The 25042-nt window shown below is 51.5% G+C and overlaps 1 protein-coding gene across 8 annotated transcripts in view; it reads right to left on the bottom strand.

Annotated features, from left to right (window-relative positions):
* Positions 1 to 25042, bottom strand: part of ARAP1 (ArfGAP with RhoGAP domain, ankyrin repeat and PH domain 1) — a 61877-nt gene that overhangs the window by 32696 nt on the left and 4139 nt on the right. For 5 of the 8 annotated variants that reach the window (XM_045508746.2, XM_010973085.3, XM_010973082.3 and 2 more), the window contains exons 2-3: positions 11189 to 11270; positions 6330 to 6881 (exon numbers count right to left, since the gene is read on the bottom strand). In XM_045508746.2, coding sequence (XP_045364702.2) covers positions 6330 to 6838 — 509 coding nt within the window. In that variant the 5' untranslated portion in view covers positions 6839 to 6881; positions 11189 to 11270. Of the gene's footprint in view, positions 1 to 1987; positions 2352 to 6329; positions 6882 to 11188; positions 11271 to 16979; positions 17016 to 25042 lie in introns of those variants that run through there. The other 3 variants (XM_074372575.1, XM_045508749.2, XM_045508750.2) reach the window with 3 other exon arrangements.

Here is a 25042-nt window from a genome sequence, read left to right on the forward strand (position 1 = left end):
GTCTGGCCACCTCCTACTCCTCCTTCCAAAGATCCAAACCACTTATCTTCCACCTCCACTTGGTGCCTCCCCTCATGCCCCAGGCTGGGGTGGGACTCCTCCAGCCTCCACACTCCTGATCACTCAGTATAGCTGTGTCTGTCAATGTCTGCTTCTCTGAACTGACCTCAAGGACTCAGGCCTACTCCGTCCTGGAGTCAGGACCCTCCCCCTAAAGGGTCACGCAGGCCTTGGAGTGACGCAGCCCAATCCTAGCCCCTGGACTTTTACCAGCAGGGCCAAGAGGCGGGGTCAGCTATGATTTGGACACATCTGCCTCCTCTCCTGACCTCTTCTGCCCACAGGGGCAAACTTTCCAGCTGCCACTTCCTCGTCCTACGTGGGGCCCAGGCCTCAGTCGTATGCGTCTTGCTTCCTCTGGGGCTGCCCCCCTCCCTCCTTCTCCATCATGAGATCCAAGGCTCAGCCTCTTCAGCACTGTCCAGGTTCAGTTCAATTCACTTCTGCCCAAGCCACAGAAGAGAAAGCCCTTCCTCGGGTCTCCCTGTAGTCCACCTCTCAGCTTCTGCACATGCTGTGAGTCCCCTCAGGCCACTCCCTCTCCATGCCATGACATCACCCAGCACAGAGGGGGCTTTGGTCAGTATGTGTTGAGTGAATGAATATTGATAACTGGAGAAGGCCAACAGCTCCCCAGCCCTCCACAGAGCAGCCCCAGATTAACTCCCTGGACTACAGGGAGACCCGAGGAAAGGCACCCACCCTCACAACCAAGGCTTCACCCACTTAGCACTTCTCCCTAGAACAATATAGCTTCCACTTGCTAAGTACCTGCTATGTGCCAGACTTTCTGCTGGGGGCCTTTTTTCACTGAATCCCCACGATGACCTAGATTGTCAACTCCACTGTGTTCAGGACAAGCCTCCTCCTCCAGGAAGTCCACCCAACTGCTCCGTCCTCTAAGCTCGCACAACCTGTTGGGCACCCCGCTGCCCTGGGCAGGAGAGTGCAGAGATCCAGGTCTCCCATGGCAGCTCTTCATGCTTCCAGGCCTGGCCCTGTACTGGCTTGTGAAGGCAGCAGGGAGAAGAAGTTCACCCCTCAGGGAGCTCTTGACTGTACTAGCCCCTCTCTCCCATCCCGAGCACCCAGCCCAGGGCTGGCCTGGCAGGAGGAGATGGCACCACAGGTGTCTGCTGGGCCCCAGGGAAAGATGAGCCGAGGGCACAGGGCAGGGCTGAGTGCACGGACAGGACCTGGTAAGATAAATTTGTGTCCCCAGTGGCCCAAGCACAGGGTTACTGAGTTCATTAGGGATTCTCAGCAATTGTGGGGAGGGGAGACCAGCTCAGCACCCCCAATGACAGAGGCACCCACCACACTACCAGCCCTGGAAAGAAGGGTAGAAAGACAACTCCTAAGTGCCCACCCTCGCAGGTCTTCCTTCACCTGGACTGGGGGGAGGGCAAGGGGGCTCTGGGAGGAGCTGCCCAGAGCCATAGCACCCTTGAACTTGACCCTGAGAGAAGTCACACCTAAGCCTCCTGAGGGAATCCTCAGTGGGGTGCATGGAGCCAGAATTGCGGAGATCAGCACCGGGTCCCTGAAGAGCAGAGACCCCCTCCCCCCAACCTTCACACAGAGGAGCAGTCTATGCAGCTCACAAGACAGGCCCTGGGGGCTCCCAGCGAGCCCAAGAGAGAGGCTTACGGGGACATGGAGACCTGGAAAGTCCAGGGCAGAGGGAGGGAAGGGAGAAGGGAGAAAAGGAAAGGGCAGGAGAAAAACAGAGAATGTAAAGAAAGTGAAAGAAGAGAGAAAATCCTGAGAGTAAAAAAGGGAGGGGGGAGGAGAACACCACAGAAAACCGGGCCTGTGGAGAGGTGACAGACAAACAGACAGGGATTACTGGCCTCCCAGGCCCGCAGGAGGAGCCTTCTCACCTCCCGTGTGCCGACAGCCCAGCCCAAGGCAGCCCCTCGCTCACCCACAGACGCCCGTTGGGTTCTGGGCCCAGGATTCCACGGCTCCAGCCAGGCAGGCCGCGTGTGCTCAGTGTGCTGTGTGCCTGCCTGTGCAGCCTGTGTCCGACCTGGGCTGGTCTCACAGACAGCCTGGCCCCGCTCCCTGCGTGTGTCTGAGGCCGCGTCTGGGTCCAGGTATGGCTCTGTTCGCCTGTGACTTGTGTCCAAGTGTCTATGATCACTTGTCTGAGTGTCTATTTGTGTGTGTAAATGTGGATCTGTCCAGGAGAGTGAGTGTGTGTATGTGTACGTGTGTGCCTGTGTCTGCATCCAGCTCTGGTCTCTAGCTTCCTGCTCTCCGCCTCCCCCACCCCCTGCAGCCCTGGCCAACAAACACACTTCCTGAAAACACAAATGAGACAGAGAGAAAAGTCACCCAGAATCCCCCGGGGCAGACACTTCCTCTCCACCCCCAGGCCACCCCCTCCACCCCAAGCTGGAGTGGGACAAGCCACCCCAGTACTGTCTAGCAGAGCCTTACACAGTGGACACCCAGGAGGCCCTGGCCATGGCTGGCCCCTCCCCTCCTCCACAAGGAGCCCCAGAGAGGCTGGGAAAGAGGCTCTTCAAAGGAAGCAAGTTCTGCCCCAGCAACAAGTGATCAGCCTTCAGGAAGACCAGGGATTGGTTGGGCTGCAGAGCGTCGCAGGCACAGGTGGGAGGCCTTGCAGTGTGATTCCAGCTGGCAGCTGCCCCTCTAGGCAAAGACTCCCTCTTCCAGAGGTACCTCCAGACATCCAGGTATCAGAGGAGGAAACGGAGGTCCAGCGTAGCCTAGAAGGGGCTCTGCAGGGTGACCCTGGAACCCTGGATCAGAAATGACCCCTCTGCCACTCGCACAGAAGCTGGCTCTGAGGATTGATGTCTATGATGCCTGGAACTGAGCAGACTGGGCATCAGGCCAAGAGGCAGGGTCTGAGTATCGGCTTTCCCTGGGCTGGGCTTTGTGACTCTGGATAAATTTCTCAGCGTCTATGGACTTCCCAGCTAGTTCCTGATACAGACTTAAGTGATGGTGGGGGTGTAAACCTGTTTCTGAGAGTGCCGACCCAGCTAAGGCAGAGGGGAGGGGACCCCATCCCTGCTCATTTTCAGCCTGCCCCCACCAAAGGTCTCTTGCTTTCCAAGATGTCTGGAGTGACATAGGTTGGGCAGTGGGAAGGGATCTGGGGTGTCCTGTAACCCTACAGTATAGGGTCCAATGTGTGCTAAGGGCAGTCACTTGTGCTGAGTCTGCATCGGCAGCACACGTGCTCAGTGCCTGGCAGTATAAAAGCTCACGCAAGCCTCGTCTATTTACTCACACAACCAATACTTTCTGAGTGCCCATTAGGCACCAGGCACTGCTTCAGATGTTGGGGATTCAGCAGTAAGTGAAACTGACAAAGATCTGGGCCCTAACAGAGCTAGCAATTTAGGGGGCTCATCCTCTTGGCAGCACATGCAATCACAGCATGTGCACACAGGCACTCGCAAACACACTCACGCTACTGGAGTCCTCACTGCACCAGTACACATGGGTACACATATGTGTGCACACAGGCCCTGATAAACTCGCACACATACTCAGCAAGTCACCACTGAAACCATGTAAATCCCCACCCGTGTGCACATTCTAGGATCACACGTCACCTCCCTTCAAACATATTCGGATGTGGAAATACACAGACACACTACTACCCTAACACACGCACACCTGTGGGTGCACACACACAAACTGGCCAGGCACCCTCACGTGGAGTCACTATCTCAAGAGTACACACGTGCACACACAGTAGATAATCCCAAATGCTGCTGGGGTTTGGGCAGCCTGGTGATGGGCTGGAGCCAGGCAGAAATGCTCACTCAGTTACCAAATGATCTGGTGTAAGAGGCCCCAAGATTGAGAAAGTGAGACCCCTGTCACTAGAGGGTGCAGGCAAGGACAGGAGGGCCAGCATATCAGGAAGAAGGGACTCCTGCAAAGGAGGAGGGGGTAGGAGCAGACCAGGTGGATCAGTCTTCCACTATGCACCACAGACCCTGGGGTCACAGGAAGGGGCTGTGAGGGGACGGGGTAACCAGTCAGGCTCCATCCTGGCCCCCAACCTGCCCAGCCTTCGCCTGTTACACATACATGAGGCTCTAGCGCCTTCAGTTTTCCTACCACTGGGCTTTATAGAATTTGCATGCCTGGGGAGCCCAGAGGGGTAGGACTGCAGATGCCCACAATTCCACATGTCAAAAACCCCAGGACACAGGAAGCCAGGCTTGCCAGCTCACCTCCCACCATACTCTGCCCTAAGGAATAGCTCCAAATTGTGAGGAATGATTGCCTACAAATTCTCTCAACGTGGAATGAATTTTGGGTCCTCCCATGGTCAGGAGTTTGGTCTTTTCCAGATGTTGGCTAAGTTCAGACAGGATCCAAGAGGAGGGTCTGGCACCTTGGGGTGTAGATAGGACCCTTGCTCTAACCAGAAAGTCTCTTGAACTCAGATGTTAGTATCAGAAGGGCCATGGAGGGCCTCCTTGGCTAAGGAGGACACCTGATGGGGAAAAAGGCTCTACTCAGAGTCACAGCCAGCTGGGCATGCCCAGCTATCCTGCCTCCTAAGCAGGCCTCCATCCTCAACTGGGGTTTTTGCCTCTTTAGCCTTCATGAGCTTCTTATGGACAGGGCCCTGCCTCCTGCCCTTTTTCATCCACTCTCAACCCTCAGAGACAGGCAGACAGATGGATAGGCAGGCAGACAGGCACACGCGCGTGCATACACGTGCACTCTCTCTCTCTCCATCTTGGAGTTAAGATGATGGAGTTAAAGGAAACAGAAATTACTTCTGCATGCAGCAGAGTGGCCACTAGAGGGTGCAGTGGCACCAGGAAACTCAGTCTAGGCTATGAGCCAGGCTCCTAGGGGACCCTAGTACAGCTCCCAATTGTATGAACCCAGGAAAGGAATAACAAACCCTTTTTGTGTTCCACCAATCAAACCTCAAAACACTGCAGCTTGGCCTTCAAGGTCCCTTTACTTAATGCCCCTCTGGATGAGGAAAGCCTCCCAGACCCTTCCCACAGGGGCTCCCCGAGCGTAGATCTGGCCAGTGCTCCCCTCCTTTCTCTGAGCCTTAATTTCTGTTTGAAAACAGGACACAAGTGCCCCAGAAGGCTTGAGCAGGGATCAAACAAGATTATGTAAGCAAAGCACCGAGCACAGTGCCCAACAATAATAGGGACCAGGAGAACTCTCTCTGTACATCCCTTCCTCCTCTAAGAAGCCTTCCGAGATTAGCCTGACTTGGCCCAAGAGCTGCAATAAAGCTCCATTACACTTCTGAATACATGTCAGCCACAGCTGGGATGCTCCCACTGGCTGGGAACCCTAGCAAATGGCAGGAAGCGGGGGGCATATGGAAGGAGGTTAAAATGGAACATCCATAGAAGTAGGAGGAAACTCAAGAAAACAAGGAGTACCAGGAGCTGGGAGGGGAGAAAACAGTTCTGAGGAAGAGGGAAGGTGAGTAGGATGTGGCCTGAGAAGTGTCTCCAGGATCTGGTGACATCTGGCAGGAGCAATGTGAACAGGAAGATGGGCACAGGCACCAGCCCTGGGTGGTTGCTGCGTCCACCAGGGCCCGTTCTTCATTCTAGGCTCTCCATTTCTGCCACAATGCTACCTCCTGACTTGAGAAGTGCACTCTGGTCTCCCAGTATCTCACACTCACTAGGCACCAAACTGAACTACAGACTTCCTCCCAAACTCCCTTCTGTCCCTGGGTCCCAGATCAGGATGGCACCGCTATCTACCCAAGATGGAAGTCTGGGTGTCACATGGCTCCCTGTGCCCTCTCTGCTGAGGCCCAGGCCATCCCAAGTTCTGTGCACTCTAGGGCCCATCTCTCATTCCAATCTGCCTACTTCTTTCCAGTCTTGTTCACACAGCCTAGGTGGGGACTTCCAACCTGGCCCAGTGCCCTCTCATTGTTCTCCCAGCCTCCTCCCCTGTCAACCTCACCTGCAGCCAGGGCCATGCTTTCAGTACTCAGCTTTCATCCAATCACTGCTTGAAATCTCCCTGGCTCCCCACCAGCCTTCACAGCATCCCCCAGCAGCATCGTCCACAAGCCTTACCCTCACTCACATGGCAGTTCAGCCACGTTGTCTGCTCAGAGTGCCCTGGATGGTGCTTCCCACATCTGAGCTTTGCACATGCTGTTCCCTCCAATAAGGTGCCTTTCTTATCCCAGTGCCAAAGGTCACAAACTCCCCCTCCACCTTCTAGGTCCTCTGCCCACGTCCCTCCTGCCCTGGATGGCATCCACTCACCTCACCAGCAGGCGGAAGGGCCCAGTGCGGGGGGGCACGGGTGGAACATTTAGCTCTGCCGAGTGCCGCTTGGCGGGCAGTGGGGGCAGCACAGGGTCTGGGGAAGCTGTGGATGGGGCTGAGAAGCAAGCAGGCGGAAGGCAGCTCCTCCGGGGTGGGATGGGTGGGGCGGTGGGGAGCCCCTCATCCTCTCCAGTGGTAGGCAGTGGCTCCGGTGGAGGGGCAGGCACAGGTGGTGAGCGGAAGACATGACGCTTCATGGGCACAGGCCGAGGGGTAGGGCGGGGTGCAGGGGCTGGGGGCGTGTGGGCACGGAGCAGGCCAGCCAGGATGCGGCGGCGGTGGCCGGGGAGTAGCATGCCCATGTCCATCAGGCGGGCATCGCTGAGGCCTTGGCACTCTGTGGCCCACACCAGTCCATGCTGCTCGAAGAGCCTGGTGTACTGCTCCAGGTGCAGTGCCCGCAGCCACTCAGCCACAGACAGGGCTGCATCCCCGGCCTCTGCCATGGTTCCAGCCAGCAGAGGCTAACCAGCAGGGCTCTGTCCAGACCTGGAATAGACAGATGGGCACAGGTCAGAGGCATGGTTGCCCAGGCATAGGTCCTGATCAGCAACTCTCCATGGAACTCTCGTGCCATGGGGTAAGCTCTGTGTTTGGGCTTTTTCCCCTGGGCCCCATGTATCAGGCAAGGCCAGGTACTGCCAGGTCTCTGAACACACAGGCTTATTCTTCTGCCTGAAACCTGCCACCTCAACCCTCACCCCACCCCTGTGGCTTCCTAGAATCCAGTTCCTCTAGGAAGCCCTCCAGGACCTCCAGAGTTGGTACCATCCCTAAGCCCCATCCACAGCCTTGGCCATTGCTGTGGCTGTGTCTGCACACACATGCTCTCCTGCCTCTGCAAGACCCCAGCAAGGACCCAATTCCTTCCGAGGTACCAGTTCCCAGCTGAGGGCCAGGCCCAAGAGTTAACGAGCATGAGTGGCACTGAGGGACACCACTGCTGATCCCCCTGCAGGCCCAGGCTGTGGGTTGAGCCTCACCCCATCTCCATGCCCCTGGAGGAAGCAGGATACTCCAGGAGGTGAGTCAAGTCAGCATCACATAGCCTCTGGGGTCCTGGCCCTGCGAATGAGTAACCCCTCCCATCACCAAGAAGAGAAAGCGGGGAAGGTATAGGAAAGGCCATTCATTTGTTTGTTTGTTTTTTTGAAATAGCCTTGCACAGGGCAATGGGGACTCAGGTCCCATTCCTATACTCAAGAGATCCTGGCTTGGCAGGAGTCAAGAAACAGACGGTGCAAAGCAGTGATTAACAGATCAAAAGAAAAAAGTCATCTGATCATCTCCACAGATACTAAAGAGGCATATGATAAAACTCAATATCTAGCACATGTAAACAAAAATTTTAGTAAAACAGAAATAGACTGATACTTCATTAAAATAAAAACCAGCATCTTGCTTAATGGAAAAACAATAGAAAAACTTCCATTATCATCACCATCGTCATTATTCACACTACTCTGCAAGTTCCAGACAACAAAAACAAGTGAGAGGTATACAAATTGGGAAAGAAGATACAAAACAGAAAGAGACTCACAGACATAGAAAACAAACTTACGGTCACCAGGGGGGAAGGGGAGAGGAAGGGATAAATTAGGAGTTTGGGATTAGCAGATACAACAACTATGTACAAGACAGAGAAACAACAAGTTCCTACTGTATAGTACGGGGAACTATATTCAATGGCTTGTAGTAACCTGTAGTGAAAAAGAATACATATATATTTATACATCTAACTGAATCACCATGCTGTACACCAGAAACTAATACAACACTGTAACTCAATTACACTTCAGTTTAAAAAAGGGGAGAATGGGAAAGAGATAAATTATCTACTATTTAACAATAATATCAGTTCTGAGTTGGAAAACCCAAGGAGTTCAACTGAGAAACTATTACAAACAAAAGAATTTTCTAAGATAGCTCAGTTCAAAACTAATATAACAGAATCAGTATTTATAAGCAATAACAGGTAGAAACCAGGATGAAAGACCTCATTTACTACAGCATCACAAAATAAAAACCAAGAATAAAGTTAATAAGAAACATTCAGGCTCCATAGGAAGAAAAATGTGGAATGTTATTGAGAGGCAAAGAGAAGAGGTGGACAAATAGACACAATATGCTCTTGGATAGAGAAGATCACAAAGATAGTCTAAGTTAATTCATAAACATCCTCTATCCTATTAAATAAACGCACAGAATTGCTGGGGGGGGTGGTGACTAGACAAGCTGATGTGAAAGTTCATGTGGAAAAACAAACAAGCAGGAAGAGCCAGGAAATTTCTGGAAATAGGGGAGTCGGGGAAAGGAAGAGTGACAGTCAGCCTTACCACATATTAAAATATGAAGTTATGGTAATTAAAACAGTACAGGTTACTAGCACTTGAACAGACAGATTGATTAAACAAAACAGAAAGTTCAAAAATAGACCCAAATACATTTAAGAATTTAGTACACAATAGAAGTAGCATCTCAAACTCACGGTGGAAAAGGTGGATTATTAAATTGGGACAGCTGTGGGGCAATCTACGCAGGGACTCCTACACTTTACAACAGGATAAATTATAAATGGATCAAAGATTTCACTATAAAAATAAAACCATGAGAGGATTTTTAAAGTCCTCTGGAAATGATACAAATCCAGAAGGATAAAGTAAAGAGTAAAATATCCAACTATACAGAAAACAAACATTCTTTCATGATAGGAAAAAAAAAGGGCAATATAAGTAAAGCTAAGAGAGAAATGACAAACTAGGGGGCTGTCGCTTATACACAAAACATAGGGCTAATTTTCCTAAAGCTTGAAAAGCACCTATAAATAAGAAATAGATCAATAACCTAACAGAACAGTGGGCACAGAACATGAACAGAGCAATTCACAGAAAGGAAAATATAAACAGTTCTTAAACACATGAGAAGGAACTTAACCTCCCCACACTGAGCAGTGACAGAGTGAGGCACTCCCCTCCCTGGCAGGGGCAGCGCCTCTGGGAAGGACAATGCCATGGGAGCTTTGAAAATCCCAATACTTCTGTGCCCTCTGAACCAGCCATCCGTGGGCACTCACCCTGCAGTCTTCCTGACGTGTGTCCAAAGTGACGTACATTGGTAATAGGCCACAGTGTTTGTATAATAACAAAAGGTTGGAAGTAACCAAAATATCCATGAGTCGGGGAATGATTAACTAAATTACAGTGTAGTCATATAGAAGAATACTGAGCCACAGAAAATGAGGAAATTCCTATGTACTGGTGTGGGATGACCTCCAAAATGTGTTGCTAAGTGACTGCAGAAAAATGAGGAAACTCTAAAAAAAGAATGAAACTCCTTACATGTTGATGAGGGATGACCTCCGCATGTGTTAAGTGACTAAAGAAAATACAGAACAGTTTATAAAACATTCTGCCTTTTCTGTGGGGGAAAAAGCACAACAACCCTGAAGGGAGAAAATAGATCAGTATGTGTCTATTGGTAAATGCATAAGATATCTCTGAAAAGATACACAGGAGACAGGCGCCACTTGTTGCCTCAGAGGAGGAAAACTGAGGGCTGTGGGGACAGGCGGGAGCAGACACTGCCAGACTTCCTGGGGCCTGCAGCTAACCCAATCTGACTGTCCTCGTTCAGAAAAAGAATACAAGAATATCTCACTTATCATTCTCCAATATGTACAAATGCTGAATCATTATGTTGTATGCCTGAAACTAATATAATGTTATATGTCAATTGTTATTTTAATTAAAAAAAATTTTTTTATTCTTATTTTTCATTGTAGTCGATTTACAAGATTAGTTTTAGGTGTACAGCAAAGCGATCTAGCTAAACATACACTACATACATAAATTACAACTATTTTTATGTAACAAAAAGAGTATCTTCTGTAAAAATTTACAGAAACACACGACCACGTGCACACGCTGCCCGGGCCCTCCCTGGGCCCCTTCAGCTTCCCAGGAAACCCACCTCCAGGTAGAGAGAGACTACTCACTCTACATCTTTCTCTATCACCTAAATTTTTTAACTACGTGAATTTTTAAAAAAGGCTCCTGAGTGTCCCAAAGGAAGACACAAGCAAACAGAAATACATTCAATGTTCTTGGATGAACTGGGTCTTAACATTATAAAGACATCGATTTTTCCAGGGTTAAGCTATAACTAACACAATCCCAACTGAAATTACCCACAGGCAGAGTCTAAAGTTCATATTAAATGCTATTAAAGATGTAATGCTGGGTAGAAAAGCAAGGTGCAGAACAGTGTTTTATTATGTAAACATCTGGGTTAAAGAAAAAAGAAAACGCATACGTATGTGCATATGCACCCAGAAGCACAGACTACTCGATGGGTGTACAAGAAACTGTTTTTGGGGAGGAGATCCAGCAGCAGGGAGGACAAGAGAGGAAGGGTTACCTTTCATTATAGCCCCTGAATCTTTAAATCCTTATGCAATTTTCCCAAAAATAAATACAATTTGAAAGATAACATGATCATCTGGGACTAAAAAAGATGAGAAAAAGACCGTAAGTGAACAGGCACGGAAGGGAATCAAGTCAACAGATAGACACCAGACACCCTACCCACTGGTCCCAGCCCGGCCCCACCCCTACAGTGCTTTCCTGGGAGGCTCTTTGCAAGATCTCTGGCCTCACCCTCTCTCTGTCTCTCAACTGCAGTTTTCAAAATAGAAAATAAGGACCGCAGGTCTCACCTCCACGAACCTCCTCCACCTCAATGTTGGGGTTTAGCCTACCCTACCCAGCCCGGCTCCCCCTTTCCCACCTCTGACTCACCGGCTGGGCAGCCCAGGATGCTGGGGTCCTCCAGAGGCAGCAGCTACTCTGAATGGCTCCTCATCTTGGCTGGAGATGGAAGCTGCAAGGATAGGGTAAAGGAGAAAGTCCATGAGGCAAGGCCACTTTGAGCAGCTGGATGCTGGAGGCAGAGGAGATGGGAGGAATGGGGAGGGGGGAAGCAGAAAGGGGAGAGGGATGCGGAAAAGGAAAGAGAAGGAAGAAAGTGAGAGCTGGGGAAGAGGGTAGAGAAAGGAAAGGAGAGGAGGGGAGAGTTCAGGGAGTCTAACAGAAGCCAGGCGATGGTTAGAAGGAGGAAGGCCCTCCAGCGGGGCGAGGAGGCAGACAGATGACCTGTCCAGAGCTGGAGGAAAAAGAGAGTCAAGACTCCCCACTCTCTGGCCCTCCTCTAGGACCAGTGCTGGGACGTGTAGGGGGTGGGTTGTGGTAGGGGCTGTCAGGCCTGCCAGGAGGCTGGACTGCCCCTAGGCAGGACACTGGGCATCCTCCATGACTGAGGCAGGGCCCCCATGATGCAGAGACTCTCAGAGAGGTGAGGAACCCTGAGGAGACCCGGGGTGACAGGACCCTATCCACTAAGCCTGGGAGCCATGGGGTGGGATGGGTGAGGCAGGGGCATGAGACCTCAGGGGCTCTGCTCCTAACCGTGTGTAGGGGACCAAAAGAAGGTATTTCCAGGCAGAAGGAGAAAGAAGAGGCCATCCCTGAGGGCAGGCCACCAGCAAGCTCAGAGGGCCTGGGCTCTGTTGGAGAGGGTGGGTAGAAGGGGCAGGTCTGGGGCAGAACCACAGTTCCTGACACTAGGGCAGGGACAACTGCATACTGCTGGTCTCTGTGTGATGGCTTTAGGGGTACTGGTGAACTTTTAAAATTTACCAGTTAGGTATTTATCTTAAGTAGACTCCACAATTACTTCTTAAGATGGGGCTAAAATAGGTATGTTTTAAAGGTGAGTTCTTTAAAAATAAAATTTAAGTAATGAGTACTTCAGAAAGATCTGGCAAAAAATGGCAGTGCTACTCAAATAATGACTTAAAAAAAGAATTTTATAAGACAACCTAAATAGCTTTTTGCCACGGTGCACAACTCAGCTCAGTCCAGTTCAAGATGCTGACAAACTTCAGGGCTCGTGATTGAAAGAAGCTTTTCAAGAAGATAAGGTGTGTTTGAACATGTGATGATTGATATATATGGAATAGAGGCTTTTGCTTTCTTTGTCCCTTTCATGATGGTAAAAGGAGTGAACTTTTGGAAGGTACCAAATATCTGTAAGAAACATATATCTACCCCATAACAAATTTCTGTAGAATTCAATTCTTTTATTTAAAATAGTTTTTCTACCAACCAGCCCCACCCAGCCTGAAGCTTGACACAGTAACGCCTATCTTAAAACAACTTTGTCAACCACTTTAATTTTAAACCCCATTCTTTTGACTATTTTAAAGATTATATGTTCCAAGGTATCCTTTTAAATACTTGGTTTTGTGTGCTTACAATTTTTTCTATAATAGACCATTCTAATGATTAAAATTGATCTCTTTGACAGAAAACAGATCAATGGATTCCTAAGAGTCAGGGAGGAGTTTGTTGCAAAGGGCTTGGGGGAGTTTCGAAGAACTGTTGTACACTTTGATTATGGTGATGATTGCATGTGTCAAATTTTGGGGTGAATTTTATTGAATGTAAGTTCTACTTCAATAAATGACTTATAAAACTTAAAAAAAAAAGACAACATAAATAGTCCTTACTATATGCCAGGTATCTAAAGCACTTTTTATTAACTTATTTAATCCTCATGGCAACCCTGAGGGACATATCTCATACTTTAAGATGAAGAAACTGAGGCACAGAGAGGTTAAGTAACTTGCCCAAAGTCACACAGCTGGGAAGGGGCAATCTGAATATAGTCTAGACCTGCTTTGTCCAATACAGTAACCAGTAGTAGCCATATCTGGTTGCTAATGAACACTCCAGATGCAGCTACTTAATGAAGTGTCCTGTATACAATACACACTGGATTTTCAAGATTTAATACAAAAGACAAAAATGCTGGAGAGGCTGTGGAGAAAAGGGAACCCTCCTACACTGCTGCTGGGAATGCAGTTTGGTGCAGCCACTGTGGAAAACAGTATGGAGATTCCTCAAAAGACTAGGAATAGACTTACCATATGACCCAGGAATCCTGCTCCTGGGCATATATCCAGAATGAACCCTACTTCAAAAAGACACCTGCACCCCAATGTTTATAGCAGCATTATTTACAATAGCCAAGACATGAAAACAGCCTAAATGTCCATCAACAGATGACTGGATAAAGAAGATGTGATATATTTATACAATGGAATACTATTCAGCCATAAAAATGACAACATAATGCCATTTGCAGCAACATGGATGTCCGTGGAGAATGTCATTCTAAGTGAAGTAAGCCAGAAAGAGAAAGAAAAATACCATATGAGATCGCTCATATGTGGAATCTAAAAAGAAGGAGGGGGGGGGAGGGGGAGGGGAGGAGGAGGAGGAGGAGGAGGAGGAGGAGAAGGTATATACAAAACAGAAACAGACTCATAGACATAGAATACAAACCTGTGGTTGCCAAGGGGGAGGTGGGTGGAAAGGGATAGACTGGGAGTTCAAAATCTGTAGATACTGACAGGCATACGTAGACTAGATAAACAAGATTATACTGTATAGCACAGGGAAATATATACAAGATCTTGTGGTAGCTCACAGTGAAAAAAATGTGACAATGAATATATGTATGTTCATATATAATTGAAAAATTGTGCTCTACACTGGAATTTGACACAACATTGTAAAATGACTATAACTCAACAAAAAATGTTTTATAAAAAGATTTAATACAAAAGACAAAAATATAAAATACCTCAATAATTTTTTCTATTCATTACATAATGAAATTATAGTATTTTGGATATTTTGGATTAAATGTATGACTAAAAGTAATTTCACCTGTTTCTTTCTAATGTGACTACCAGAAAATTTTAAACTGCATCTGTTGCCTAGCATTACATTTCTGCTGGATGGTGCAGCTCCAGACTCTTAACCACTCTGCTCACTGCCTCTGGAAGGTGACAACGAGCTCTCACAAAGCAACTGCGACAGATCAGGCACTGTTCTCAGGGTTTAACAGGGGCTGATGGATGACGGCCCCAATCGTGCTACTGGAATTACCAGAGCTGGGAAACAGGAAACCACCTCTGTCCCTGAGGAGGGTCTAGCCCCTTCCTTGGCCTCTCTCAAGTTCCTATTCCTGCACTAAAGGCTTCAGGCCAAAGTCAGACTCTGGGACTCCGCACTGGCACAGCCTCAGTCAAGGTGTCGGAAGCATGAGCCAGACCTCAGACCTGGACCTTCCCTCCAGGAGTATCTGGCTGAGGGAGTGGATACCAACCAGCCAGCAAAAACTGCCCACGGGGCCCTTACCAGGCTGGGGGCCAGGGAAGGCTTCCTGGAGGAAGCAACTCCCTGAAAAAAGGATTTTGGAGCAGTGCCCTGCTGAGCCATGCTAGAGTCTGAGACAAAGAAAAAAATCAGCAATATTAAACCTCTTTACTTAAACTTTTGATTTTTTTACCTTGGATTTTTTCATTAATTTTGATTTTTTTTTAAAATTGCTTAAAATATTATTTACCTTGATTACTGAGCCGTTTGGTCACCCCCTGTCTGCCTTATATTTTGCACTCAAGGCAAGTGCCTCACTTGCTCCACTCTAATCCTGGCCCTGGTTTGGAGGTTTCACACATCACTGAGTCTACACCCCCAGGGAAGCAGGGACCAGGCAGAGGAGAGTGTCATCCTGTTGCGACAGCATGACCACAAGTTGGAGGGTTCCCTCCCACCCGACCCCCAGGGCTCAGCTCAGGCTTCAACACCTAACCACCTGACCCTGTCCTTGCTTCTCCCCTGTCTCTCTCCAGCACCTCTCTACTCAAAGCCCTTTCATGGTTCCCAGCGCCCTCAAGTCCAGCTCCTCAACCAGTCCTTCGACCTGCTCTAGCCCTGCTGTTTACAGATGAAGAAATACCCACAGGGAGGAAGTGACTTGCCCAAGTGTCAGGACATGCCCCAAGACCTGGCCAGGCTGGGCTGGCCCACCACTCCCTCCATTTCACTTTTTGCACCAGGCACCAGCTTGACACATGGGAGTCCCTGAAATTGTCTGCTGACAGTGAGTAAATGAACCACATCCTTCCACATTCAGTTACTGATTCCAGGCTGCCTCCTCCAGAATGTCCTCCCTGACCACCCCCTCGGCTCCTAGGCCTCAGTGGCTGAGCCACGCAGCTCAGCGCTGCTCCTGCTCTGTCCCTGGTTGTCCCATTCATGGGAGTCCATCTCCACCCAATTCCTAAACTGGCCTGGGGTATCCTGAGAGTCTGTATCCTTTCTTGTCCCCCTGCCCTCCACAGTAGAGCCCAGACCTGGCTGGGCTCACAAGGGCACTCAAGTCCAGGGGTAAGTAAGGGGTGTTTGGAATCCCTCTAATCCTTGCCAGCCAGTCCTTCTTCAAGTCTGGCCTGAGTCCCTCTTGCTGAAGCCAAAGTTTTTGCCCTTCCTTAACTAACTACCATTCCAACCCCCAAGGGCAGAGTTTAAATCTCATTACCCCTTCTCTATGCCAGCCTAGCATCTCTCTCACGCCATCCCTGCCCACTTCTGACAGTCCAACAGGAAGGTGGCCCCAAGCCTGAGCTAAGGACAGGCACGCTCCCACTTCCTTCGTTTTCTAAATATCCACCACACCCCAAGTCCCTTCTAGATGTCCACCTTCACCTGAGTGGTCCGCATGCTTGGGATTTTTACCCCATTTCATGGAAGCTGTATGAGGTGGAAACTTGCCCATGTCACTTGCTAGAGCCAACAGGGCCTTCCGAGGACGTGACTGTCTGATGGAGTCAGCGAGGCTTCTGGAGGGTACTTCCTCAGCTGGGCCTTGAAGGATAAGTAGGAGGTTGCACTTCCAAGCAAAGAGAACTGAGTGCAAGGCCCAGGGATGGGAAAGGACCTGGCAGATCCAGAGACGGGGAAAGTTCAGTGAGGCAGGAATGTGGGATGTGAAAGGACAGCAGTGACAGACACCCAGAGAGGTTTAGGGATCTGCCTTTAGGTGGCCCATGGGGGTGTGAGCTGCCTTTGCATTCTGATTTGCATGAATGAGTCAGGCCTGGATCAGGCGGTCTTGAAGGTCCTAACTTCTTCCACACTCAGCTCGGGAGTCCCCTTGACCAGGACCCTTCTTCCCCAACAGCATCTTTAGAGCCCCCTCTTCACAGAGCTGTGCTCTGGACTCACGGGAAGGCCCGGTGAGGGGAAGGGGGAGTGGAAGGGGAGGAAGATAGGCCTAGGGGTCTGGACCTGAGGCCTGTGCTCATCCCCCCCACCCCAATCTTCCCCCTCACATCCTCTTGCCCCAGGCAGGCTGGGCAGGGACCGCCGCACCCAGACCTCAGGAAAGCCCTCAGAGCTCTCTATACAGGAACTAGGTAGGAGCAGCACAGGTCTAGCTTCAGCCAGGCCCAGCTCCACTAACCACATCCCACCCCTACCACAGACATGCACCTCGCACAGCCTCTGGGGACACACACCTCCCGCCCCACTCAGCAGCCAAAGGGCAGATCTGCACCCAACACACACACAGCCTTCGGTCCCCACGCTCCCTACCAACAACCTGACTGTGTACAACTGCCCAGATCTCCATGCTGCCCACCCCTCCACCCCCACGTGCCCCCCAATCACCATGTGATACCTGTGGGCAGGGGCACCTTCCTCTGCTGCCCTCCTGGCTGTTGTTCTCAGGACTCTGCTAACGCAGGCAAGAGGACCTGGAGACACTTCCCTTAGATATGAGGAACTGGGTGGGGGCTGGGACCGGAGGGTGCAGAAGTGGCCCCCGCCCCTCTGCAGAAGCCAGCTCCCTCCAGGCCTGTCAGACCAAGCTGCAGGTGCGGCCCTCAGGCAGCTGACTAACCCCTGGACCAAGAAGCCCATTTTCTGTCTCTCAGGGACTGGTAGCCACTGGCTGCTCTAACCCTAGCCCCGAATCTCTGCCCTATCACTTGCCCAGGTAAGAGATTTCTGCCCCATCCCATCTATGATGTGGCCTGTCCTCTGGGGTCCTAGAAGTAGTGGGGGCTGATAAGGAGCCATCCTCAGGGCAGTGAGGACTGTGTCTTAACTCCCCAGGGCTTGGGTGTTTAAAGAGCTGCCTCAGCTATCTGGTGGGGAGCTGGAGGCCACTGGCTCCAGGCCAGAGCCCTGTCCCCCCTAGGATGCAGGCAAGTCCAGGTTCCTGGACTTGTTCCATCATTTCTTGCCTGAAGCCCTGGGCAGGGCAGGTCACATTCTGAGCCTCAGTTTCTCCCTCCACAAAGCAGTGCTGTCACCCAGATGACCGTGACACACCACCATGTGTGTCCTAGAGGCCACACTCCACATCACTCCTCCGCTGCTAAGACAGACACTTCCTCTTCCTATGACCAAGGCCTCAGTGGGGCCTACCAGAGGGCCCTTGGTGCTGGCCCTGTAGCCAGGCTCTAGCCTGGACCCCTCGGCACCCTGGAGTTCTAGTTACCCCAGACAGCAAAGACTCCCACACCCTGCTTCCAGCCACAACTCTCAGCAAGGCTCCCGACTAGATACCCCACTGCCCCCTGGATCTCTTCCTGGGTGGCTCCAGACGCCACACATTCCCCACCCAACAATGAACTCACCCACTCCCCTCTCCGGGGGAAAGCAGGGCTGCCTCCAACCAAGGTGGGGTCTTTGAGCAAATCAGAAAAAATGCCTCTTGCTTCAGGAGCCCCACAGCAGGGCATGTAGTGCAGCAGAGAGGACAGGCTGGGTTTCAGTCCTCCTCTCCTGGCTCTCCCCAGCCAGCTACCCTTGGGCAGTGTACAGCACGCACATGTGCACCCAGTGGACCAGGTGAGGGCAGGATATTTTAGCAACCTCCTCAAGGCAGCCTCTCTCAGTATCACCCTAATAAAATGTAAAACTAGTTTTATTAATGACCAATGGAGGGGGAAGTGGGTTATAGCTCAGTGGTAGAGCATGGTGCTTATTAGCATGCACGAGGTCCTGGGTTCAATCCTCAGTACCTCTATTAAAAAAACAATAATAATAAAATAAAATTTTAAAATAAATAAAAAAATTTCAATGACCAATGGACATTAAAGACTAAGGGGCAGTGGACATCCCTGACCTCAATTTCAGGCCTAGCCCTAATTCCCACTCCAATCTTGAAAGACTATCACTTTCTACAATCTCCATGTATGTACTGTTTAAAGTTTTTACAGTTGCGTATCACTTTCATAATTAGAAGAAAAAATGATAAAAAGTATTTTAAGTCTATTAGAATTGCGCTTGTCCCAGGTTGTTCCCCCTAAACCATCATTATAAAGTAGCTTTATGATTTTAAATATAACACGCATAGACTACCAATAGAACTATCATAAACAAAACCGCTGACTTCCTAGGCCATCTGGACTGCAGGACGAGAAACCGAGCCCCAGTGCTCACCTCCCCCAACCGCTGACCCTCCCGAAGGTCTAGGACACAGCTTAGTGAATAATGTCCCCCTCACGAGGGACCTGGCTGTAGCCCACGGACTTTCAAACAGGAAACAGACTGAGGTCCATTATGAACATGAGACTCCAGGGTCCCTGTGGTTTGTCCTCTAGAGAGCATCTGACCCCACCCTAGCCCTGCCCCGCACCCACGTTCTCCCCAATCTCACCCAGGCCCCCGTAATGCCCAAGCCCCACCCTGGAGAGGGTCAGATAGGGAGTAAGGGTGAGGAGTCAGGGTAGATGTCTGAAGGACCTCACTCACCATAAATGGAGCTGGAAGTTAAAAGGTTTGAAATTTAGGCCTCGTCAAAAAGTCTATGACATATTAGCTCCCTCGGCCCTAGCATATACCAACACTCCAAAAGAATCACTCCGGCCCACTCCTTCCCCTTCCCCTAACTGCCTCCTCCTCTCCCTCCCCACTGCCCCATGCACCCCAGGCCTCCCCAGCCTGCTTGACCCTGGGCCCTCTTCCCTGCCTCTTGCCCTTCCCTCACCTTTGGCCAGAGTACCCTCTACCTGCTCCTCTAACCCCCCTACCTAAGACAGAGCTCCAAACCTGAAACCACAGCCCTGACCCACATCCACCTTCCATTTGCCCCCAACCCTTCACTCTTCATGCCCCAGCTCAGACCCTTCTCGCCTTAAGGGTGGCCCAACCTGCCCCACAGCATCTGTGGAGACCTCCCCTCCAACCCCCTTGCCCTCCCCATCACAAACACACCCTCTGGGGCTGAGACTTCCCAGGGCAGGGAGCGCCTCCCCCACCAAGGTGCTGGGTAGAGGGGAGGCCTGAGGTGCCACAGGGTGACTCCAGGAAGACACTCCTCTGTGACCACTGCCCCTCCTCTGTAGGGGAGTGGTGGGGAGCTCTTAGCACCGAAAGTGAGGCAGAAACAGGAAGAAACAGGGCTGACAAGGGACTCCCAGGCAGCAGGAGTGGACAGAAGCAGAGTCATGTCACACCCTCAGCACAGGCCAGAGGGGTTGAGGCTGACCCTGGCCTGATGGGGGAGGGGAAGGGAAGGTCGCTTGACTCCATCCTCTCTGAGGCCTGCACACCCAGAAGGGGAGACTGGGGCTCCTCTGCAACCAGAACAAGCAGCCCAGGGGAACAGGGGCCCCCACCCTGCCCTCTCCCTAGGGGGCCCCTAGAATGGAGAAGCCAGGCCATAAGCGGGCCCCTTGCTGCTGGCACCTGAAAGGGGAAGCTCCTAGGTTGCGGGGTGGAGGTGACCAGATGGGCAGGGTGGGCGCTGGAAGGGAGAGGGAGACAGGGAACAGCCCCATGGGCTCTGGCCTCCAATTTGATGTGGGTCCTCAGCCTCCCCCACTCTATAATCAGACAACAGACAGGACTCTTCTCTCTCACTCACAGGGAACATTCTAACCCACTTATCTGAACCAGTCATCCCAACTTAAAACAACAAAACGTCATGGTTATGGAGTGCTTACCATCCACCGGGCGCTGTGCTGAACATGCTACATGGATTGTTTCATATAATCCTCACGACAGTCAAGAAAGTTGATGGTTTTAGCCAGACTTTACAGATGAGGAAGAAACTGAGCCTCAGAGAGGTTAAGTAACTTGCCCAAGATCACACAGGAGCCCCTCTTTCCACTCCATCTCCTCAGAAGGGACAGGGAGCAAGGCAGTCAGGCAGGAGAGGGAGGAGGAGGAGGATAAGTGCAGGCTGAGAAGGGCAATGAAGGTCATGCTAAGACACTCAGCCTTACTGTCCAAACCGGAAGCCACGAAGAGGAGCAGGGTGCTTCGGGGCAGCAGCACGGGGCAGCAGGCAGGCAGGCAGACAGGGGTCCTACTGCTGGGAGACCTTGGCATTTACATAACTTCCCTGAGTCTCAGTTTCATCAGCTGTATAATGTGGATTAGGACGGCTCCACCTTGCAGATGTGTGGGGAATGAATGTACCCCTTCACCCATTCTCACTCCCCATTGATTTCCCACCTCACTCAGAGAAAAGGTCAAAGCCAGCACAAGGCCCACCAGGCCAGTGAGGTCTGTCCCTGCCTTGCTGTTATTTCAACCCACTCCATGTGCTCCCACCTCAGGGCTGGGCCCTGGAACTCCCTCTGCCTGAAATGCTCTTCCAGACATCTGCATGACCCACTTCCATACTTTTCCAGCACCTTCTCAAATGCACAGCTTTCCTTCCTGACCACTCGACCTAAAAAAGTGCCACCAGTCCCTCTCTCCTGATCCCATATCATTTTTCAACATCCCCCTTATTACTAGCAGACACCATATTAGGTATTTATTCGTTCACTGTCTGTCTGATTCACAGCTCTATCCCCAGTGGTGAGAAGTGTTGGGCTCCTAGGGGAATAGATAAATGGACATCTACAAAGCTTTGGCTCATTCCAATCAGGAGCTTGGGACAGGAGCCGTGACACGGGTAGGGTGAGGGATGGCTGGATGAGGTGTCAAGATTCAAGGTTCGTGTCCGGAGGTCTAGGAGTGAGAGATTCGACTCAGGCTCCCTGGCAACCGGCTGTGGCTGGGCCTGCCCCTTCCCCCCCACCTTTGAGGTTGCCATGGCCACTTCCTGCTGGGCTGATCTGATAAACACTGCTAGGGGAACCCTCACCCACACAGGGGAAGTCCTGACCCTCAGACCCCTTCATGACACCTACCCCTCAACTGTTCGCTGGAGCAGGTCAGAACCATCCCAGACTTCCAGGAGTCTCTAAGACCAACCCCTACCCCTTCCATGACTCCCCATTAGCCAGCAGGGCTCAAAGGGCCTCCATCATCTGGCTCCTGCCACCTCTTCCTCCTCTCCAGTCTTCTTCCCTCCACTCTCACTGCTGGACACTTGACCTCCAGGACTTTGCTTATCTTGTCCTCTCTGCCTGGAACATCTTTCTCTACCTTACCTTCAAGTTCAAGTGTCACCTGCTCCATGCAGCAGTCTCTAACTACTATGGTCACAGCCTGGATCACACAGGGATGTCACTATCTGTGACTGTGTCACATATTCTCTCTCTTTCTCTCTCATCCCAGCCTTGGCTGGAAGCTCAGGACTAGGGTCTGATTCTCCTGTATCCCCAGCCCAGCCCAGGGTTGGCAGACACTGAATATCTATTGATAGAATGAAATCTTCCAATTTTACACGTGGAGAGCAAGTAGCCCAGGCAAGTGATGACTTGCCCACAGTCACACTGCAATTAGTGGCCGAAGTGTGGCTGGAACCTGGCCTCCAGCCTCCCAGCCTGCTCATGTCTGCCAGTTATAGCTCCAGCCTCATGCCTGCCGGACCCCTGCCCTGCCTTCTCAGCTCTCCACATCCCCAACCACCTGCTCCTTAGGCATTCAGGAATCACCTAATCCAACCCTCCCCACTTCCAGAAGGGGAAAGTGAGCCCTAGAAAGGGACAGGAAACTAGCCAGGGCCACACAAGTCAGGACCAGGACCCAGGACCCCAGCCTTAGCACCTCATCCCCTTCCTCTAGCCTATTCCTTGGAAGAACTGGGAGGGATAGTTCCCTTTGGGTGGCTTCAGAGATACTGGAGTAACCGCCCCTCCACCCCATCTCCAAGTGGGCTAGGCCAGCCAGGCTCTAAGAAATGTGGGTTTTCAGGCCACAGGCAGTAGAGGCAGATGAGAGTTCTGGTTCATGTCCTGGAACAGAACCACTAGAACCACTAGCCGCTCTCTAGATCTTTGGCCTCCCTAGACTTAGCAATCCATCTTTAGAGGTAAGATGGAGGCAGCAGGGAGAACAGCCCCAGTCTGAGTGGAGAGGCAGGCCTTTAGCTGAGGCTCTGGCACCCCTTCACCAAACAAGAGAGACTCTACCCCATAGCCGTCCTGTTGCCATATGGAAAAGCTCAGTCCCCAGTCTTGCCCTCAGCGAGGCCCTTTCTCCCCACCAGGCTACGGTGGCCTCTGGGAACAAACTGCCACATTTTAGCTGCAGAACCACACAGTGGCCACACAATGAAGATTCCCACTCAAGTGGGTAAGAGACTTACCCAGCTCACCTGTCAATGGGTGCAGAGCCAGGCACCTTGTACACCAACCCACTGGGACATGGAATGCTGATCCCACAACACAAAGGAAAAGCATGGGTCCTCCAAGGATGTGTCTGGGCCCAAGAGCACACAAGTGTGCACACAGGAACACGCACAGTGCCCCTCAGAGGAATGTGTGGCAGAAAGGGGCTCACCCAGCCAGGAAGTCTTCCAGGAAGAGGGCACTTTCCTCACGGGGAGGGAACAGCCCTCCTTCTCACAGGGCAGCTCCATGCCCAGGACCCTTTGAGGGCAGCTGCTGTGCCCGCAGGCCCACATGGGCAAGAGAAGGAACTGGGAGAGGCATGGTGAATTACTCAAGGCCCTCAGCCAAGGCCCAGCCTCCTTGCCCCCTGAGGAGGGTCAGGGCCTCCCCTTGGGCTCCCAGGTTCAGGGCTCTGTCCACAAACCAGTCAGGGTCCTTGAGCCTGGCTCTGACATTCCAAAGCTAGATCTGGTCCTGCTGAGCCACATTCCATGCCGGTCCTGGGAGGACCTAGTTCACCCAGCAGTGTGGTCCAGACTCTACTGTGACCCAGTCAGCCCTCCCTGGGCCTCCTCTCAACCCATCCTGGTATCCAGGAGAACAGCCACACCACCAGCAAATGAAGTGGAAGCCTGGCCACTGTCTGTCCTCTCTGTACCCCTCACCAAGATGGCTATCTCTTCTGTTACCACTGAGTCCCTTCTAGGATCTGGTTCTCAGATCTCTTGAAAGGTGTGTGTTAGCTGGGTGTGCCTGCTGGGAGTGGTGGTTGCAAAGAGCCTGGAGGCTAGCTGAGCCACTGACCCAAGCAGCTCTGATAAACTCTCCAAGCCTTGTCTGTCTGATACCAGCCGGCCAACGTGTGACACAGGGCTCAGCCTCAACTCAGGATCCACTCAGTCCAATTCAAGGATGGGTAGGCTCCTGGAACCAAGAATTTTGGAAATTTGGAAGCTGGGGATCATCAGCTCATAAAACCCTAGAATCCTTGATCCCCAATGCCTAGAAGCTTAGACTCAGAATCCTAAAATCCTAGCTGCCCAATATGGGGAGAGGGAGGGTGGGAGTAGAGAGGGACAGAGAAGCCCTCCCCCTGACCCATCTCACCCTTCACTGCCCTGTTTGGTTGGTTCCTGTCCTGACATGTCCACATCTGGAGGCTGCTGAGCCTGGGATGTCCCAGGAGCTGCTGCTTCCTGCTCCCTCCCTGAAGCTGCAGGGATCCTGAGTCCATGACCAGGCCAAGGCCTCTCATTGAATCAGATGCTGGGGTCAGACCAAAGGCTCCTGACTCTAGGCCTGATTACAGGCAGAGCTCTGGCCAGAGCATTATGGTAGGAAGGAAGGGAAGGGAGAAGAGAAGGCCCAGGTGCAGGGCAGTGCCCTCTGGGGCAGGAGGGAAGATGGCAGAGGAGACCCAGGCTCCTGGGGGTGGAGGTGGGGGTGAGGGCAATAAGCAATGGTAGCTCAGCCCTGCTACTGCTCCCCTATCCTGGGGGCTGACACACCCCAGCACCGGCCTGGGCAGAAGGAGGCAGGGCCAGGCCAGGCTCCCCTAGGAGCTCCACTCAGCTGAGAATCCAGGTGTGACTTCCAGCTTCCTACCCTGGGAATGGGGACAGAGGAGTGTCCGTAAGAGGGCCCAATCCTCCCCTCCCTCCCCCTTGCCCTCACAATCTTTTGCTCTCACAACAATGAAGACAATGAGGAGAAGGAAGATTTTGCCACATTCTATCCTGGGGTGCGGTGGGGATAAATCTGACCCCTGAATCCTCCTCTGGGCCCCTTTGGCCGTAAGCATCACACTCTTGACCGCAGCTGATCTCTACTTTTTAGCCTTTTAGCTCTGGAACCATGTTCCCTAGGTTTGTTCATCTAGTCACAAACACCTGACTGTACCAGACCCCAGGCACTGAGAGGAGTCAGGTTCCTGGTTTGGTCAGAGAGAAAGACTTGGACTCTGTGACAACAGAGGGTGGGCAGTATCCGAAGGAAACTCAGGGCTTCAGAGGCCCAGGAGGCCCTGACCAGGCCCCAGGTGGGCAGGTAGAATACAGGCCTCAGAGCTCCCTGCCTGGCTGCCAGTCCCAGCTCTCCCTTCCTTCAGCTAAAAGAGTGTAGCTGAGTCACTTAACTTCTACTGATCTGTTTCCTCCTTAGCAAAATGGGATCCAGGAGGACTACCGTATTCAACAAAGCCAAGGGTGGACAGGACAGG

The sequence above is a fragment of the Camelus bactrianus genome, chromosome 10 (assembly GCF_048773025.1).
Source record: "Camelus bactrianus isolate YW-2024 breed Bactrian camel chromosome 10, ASM4877302v1, whole genome shotgun sequence".
Taxonomy (NCBI): domain Eukaryota; kingdom Metazoa; phylum Chordata; class Mammalia; order Artiodactyla; family Camelidae; genus Camelus; species Camelus bactrianus.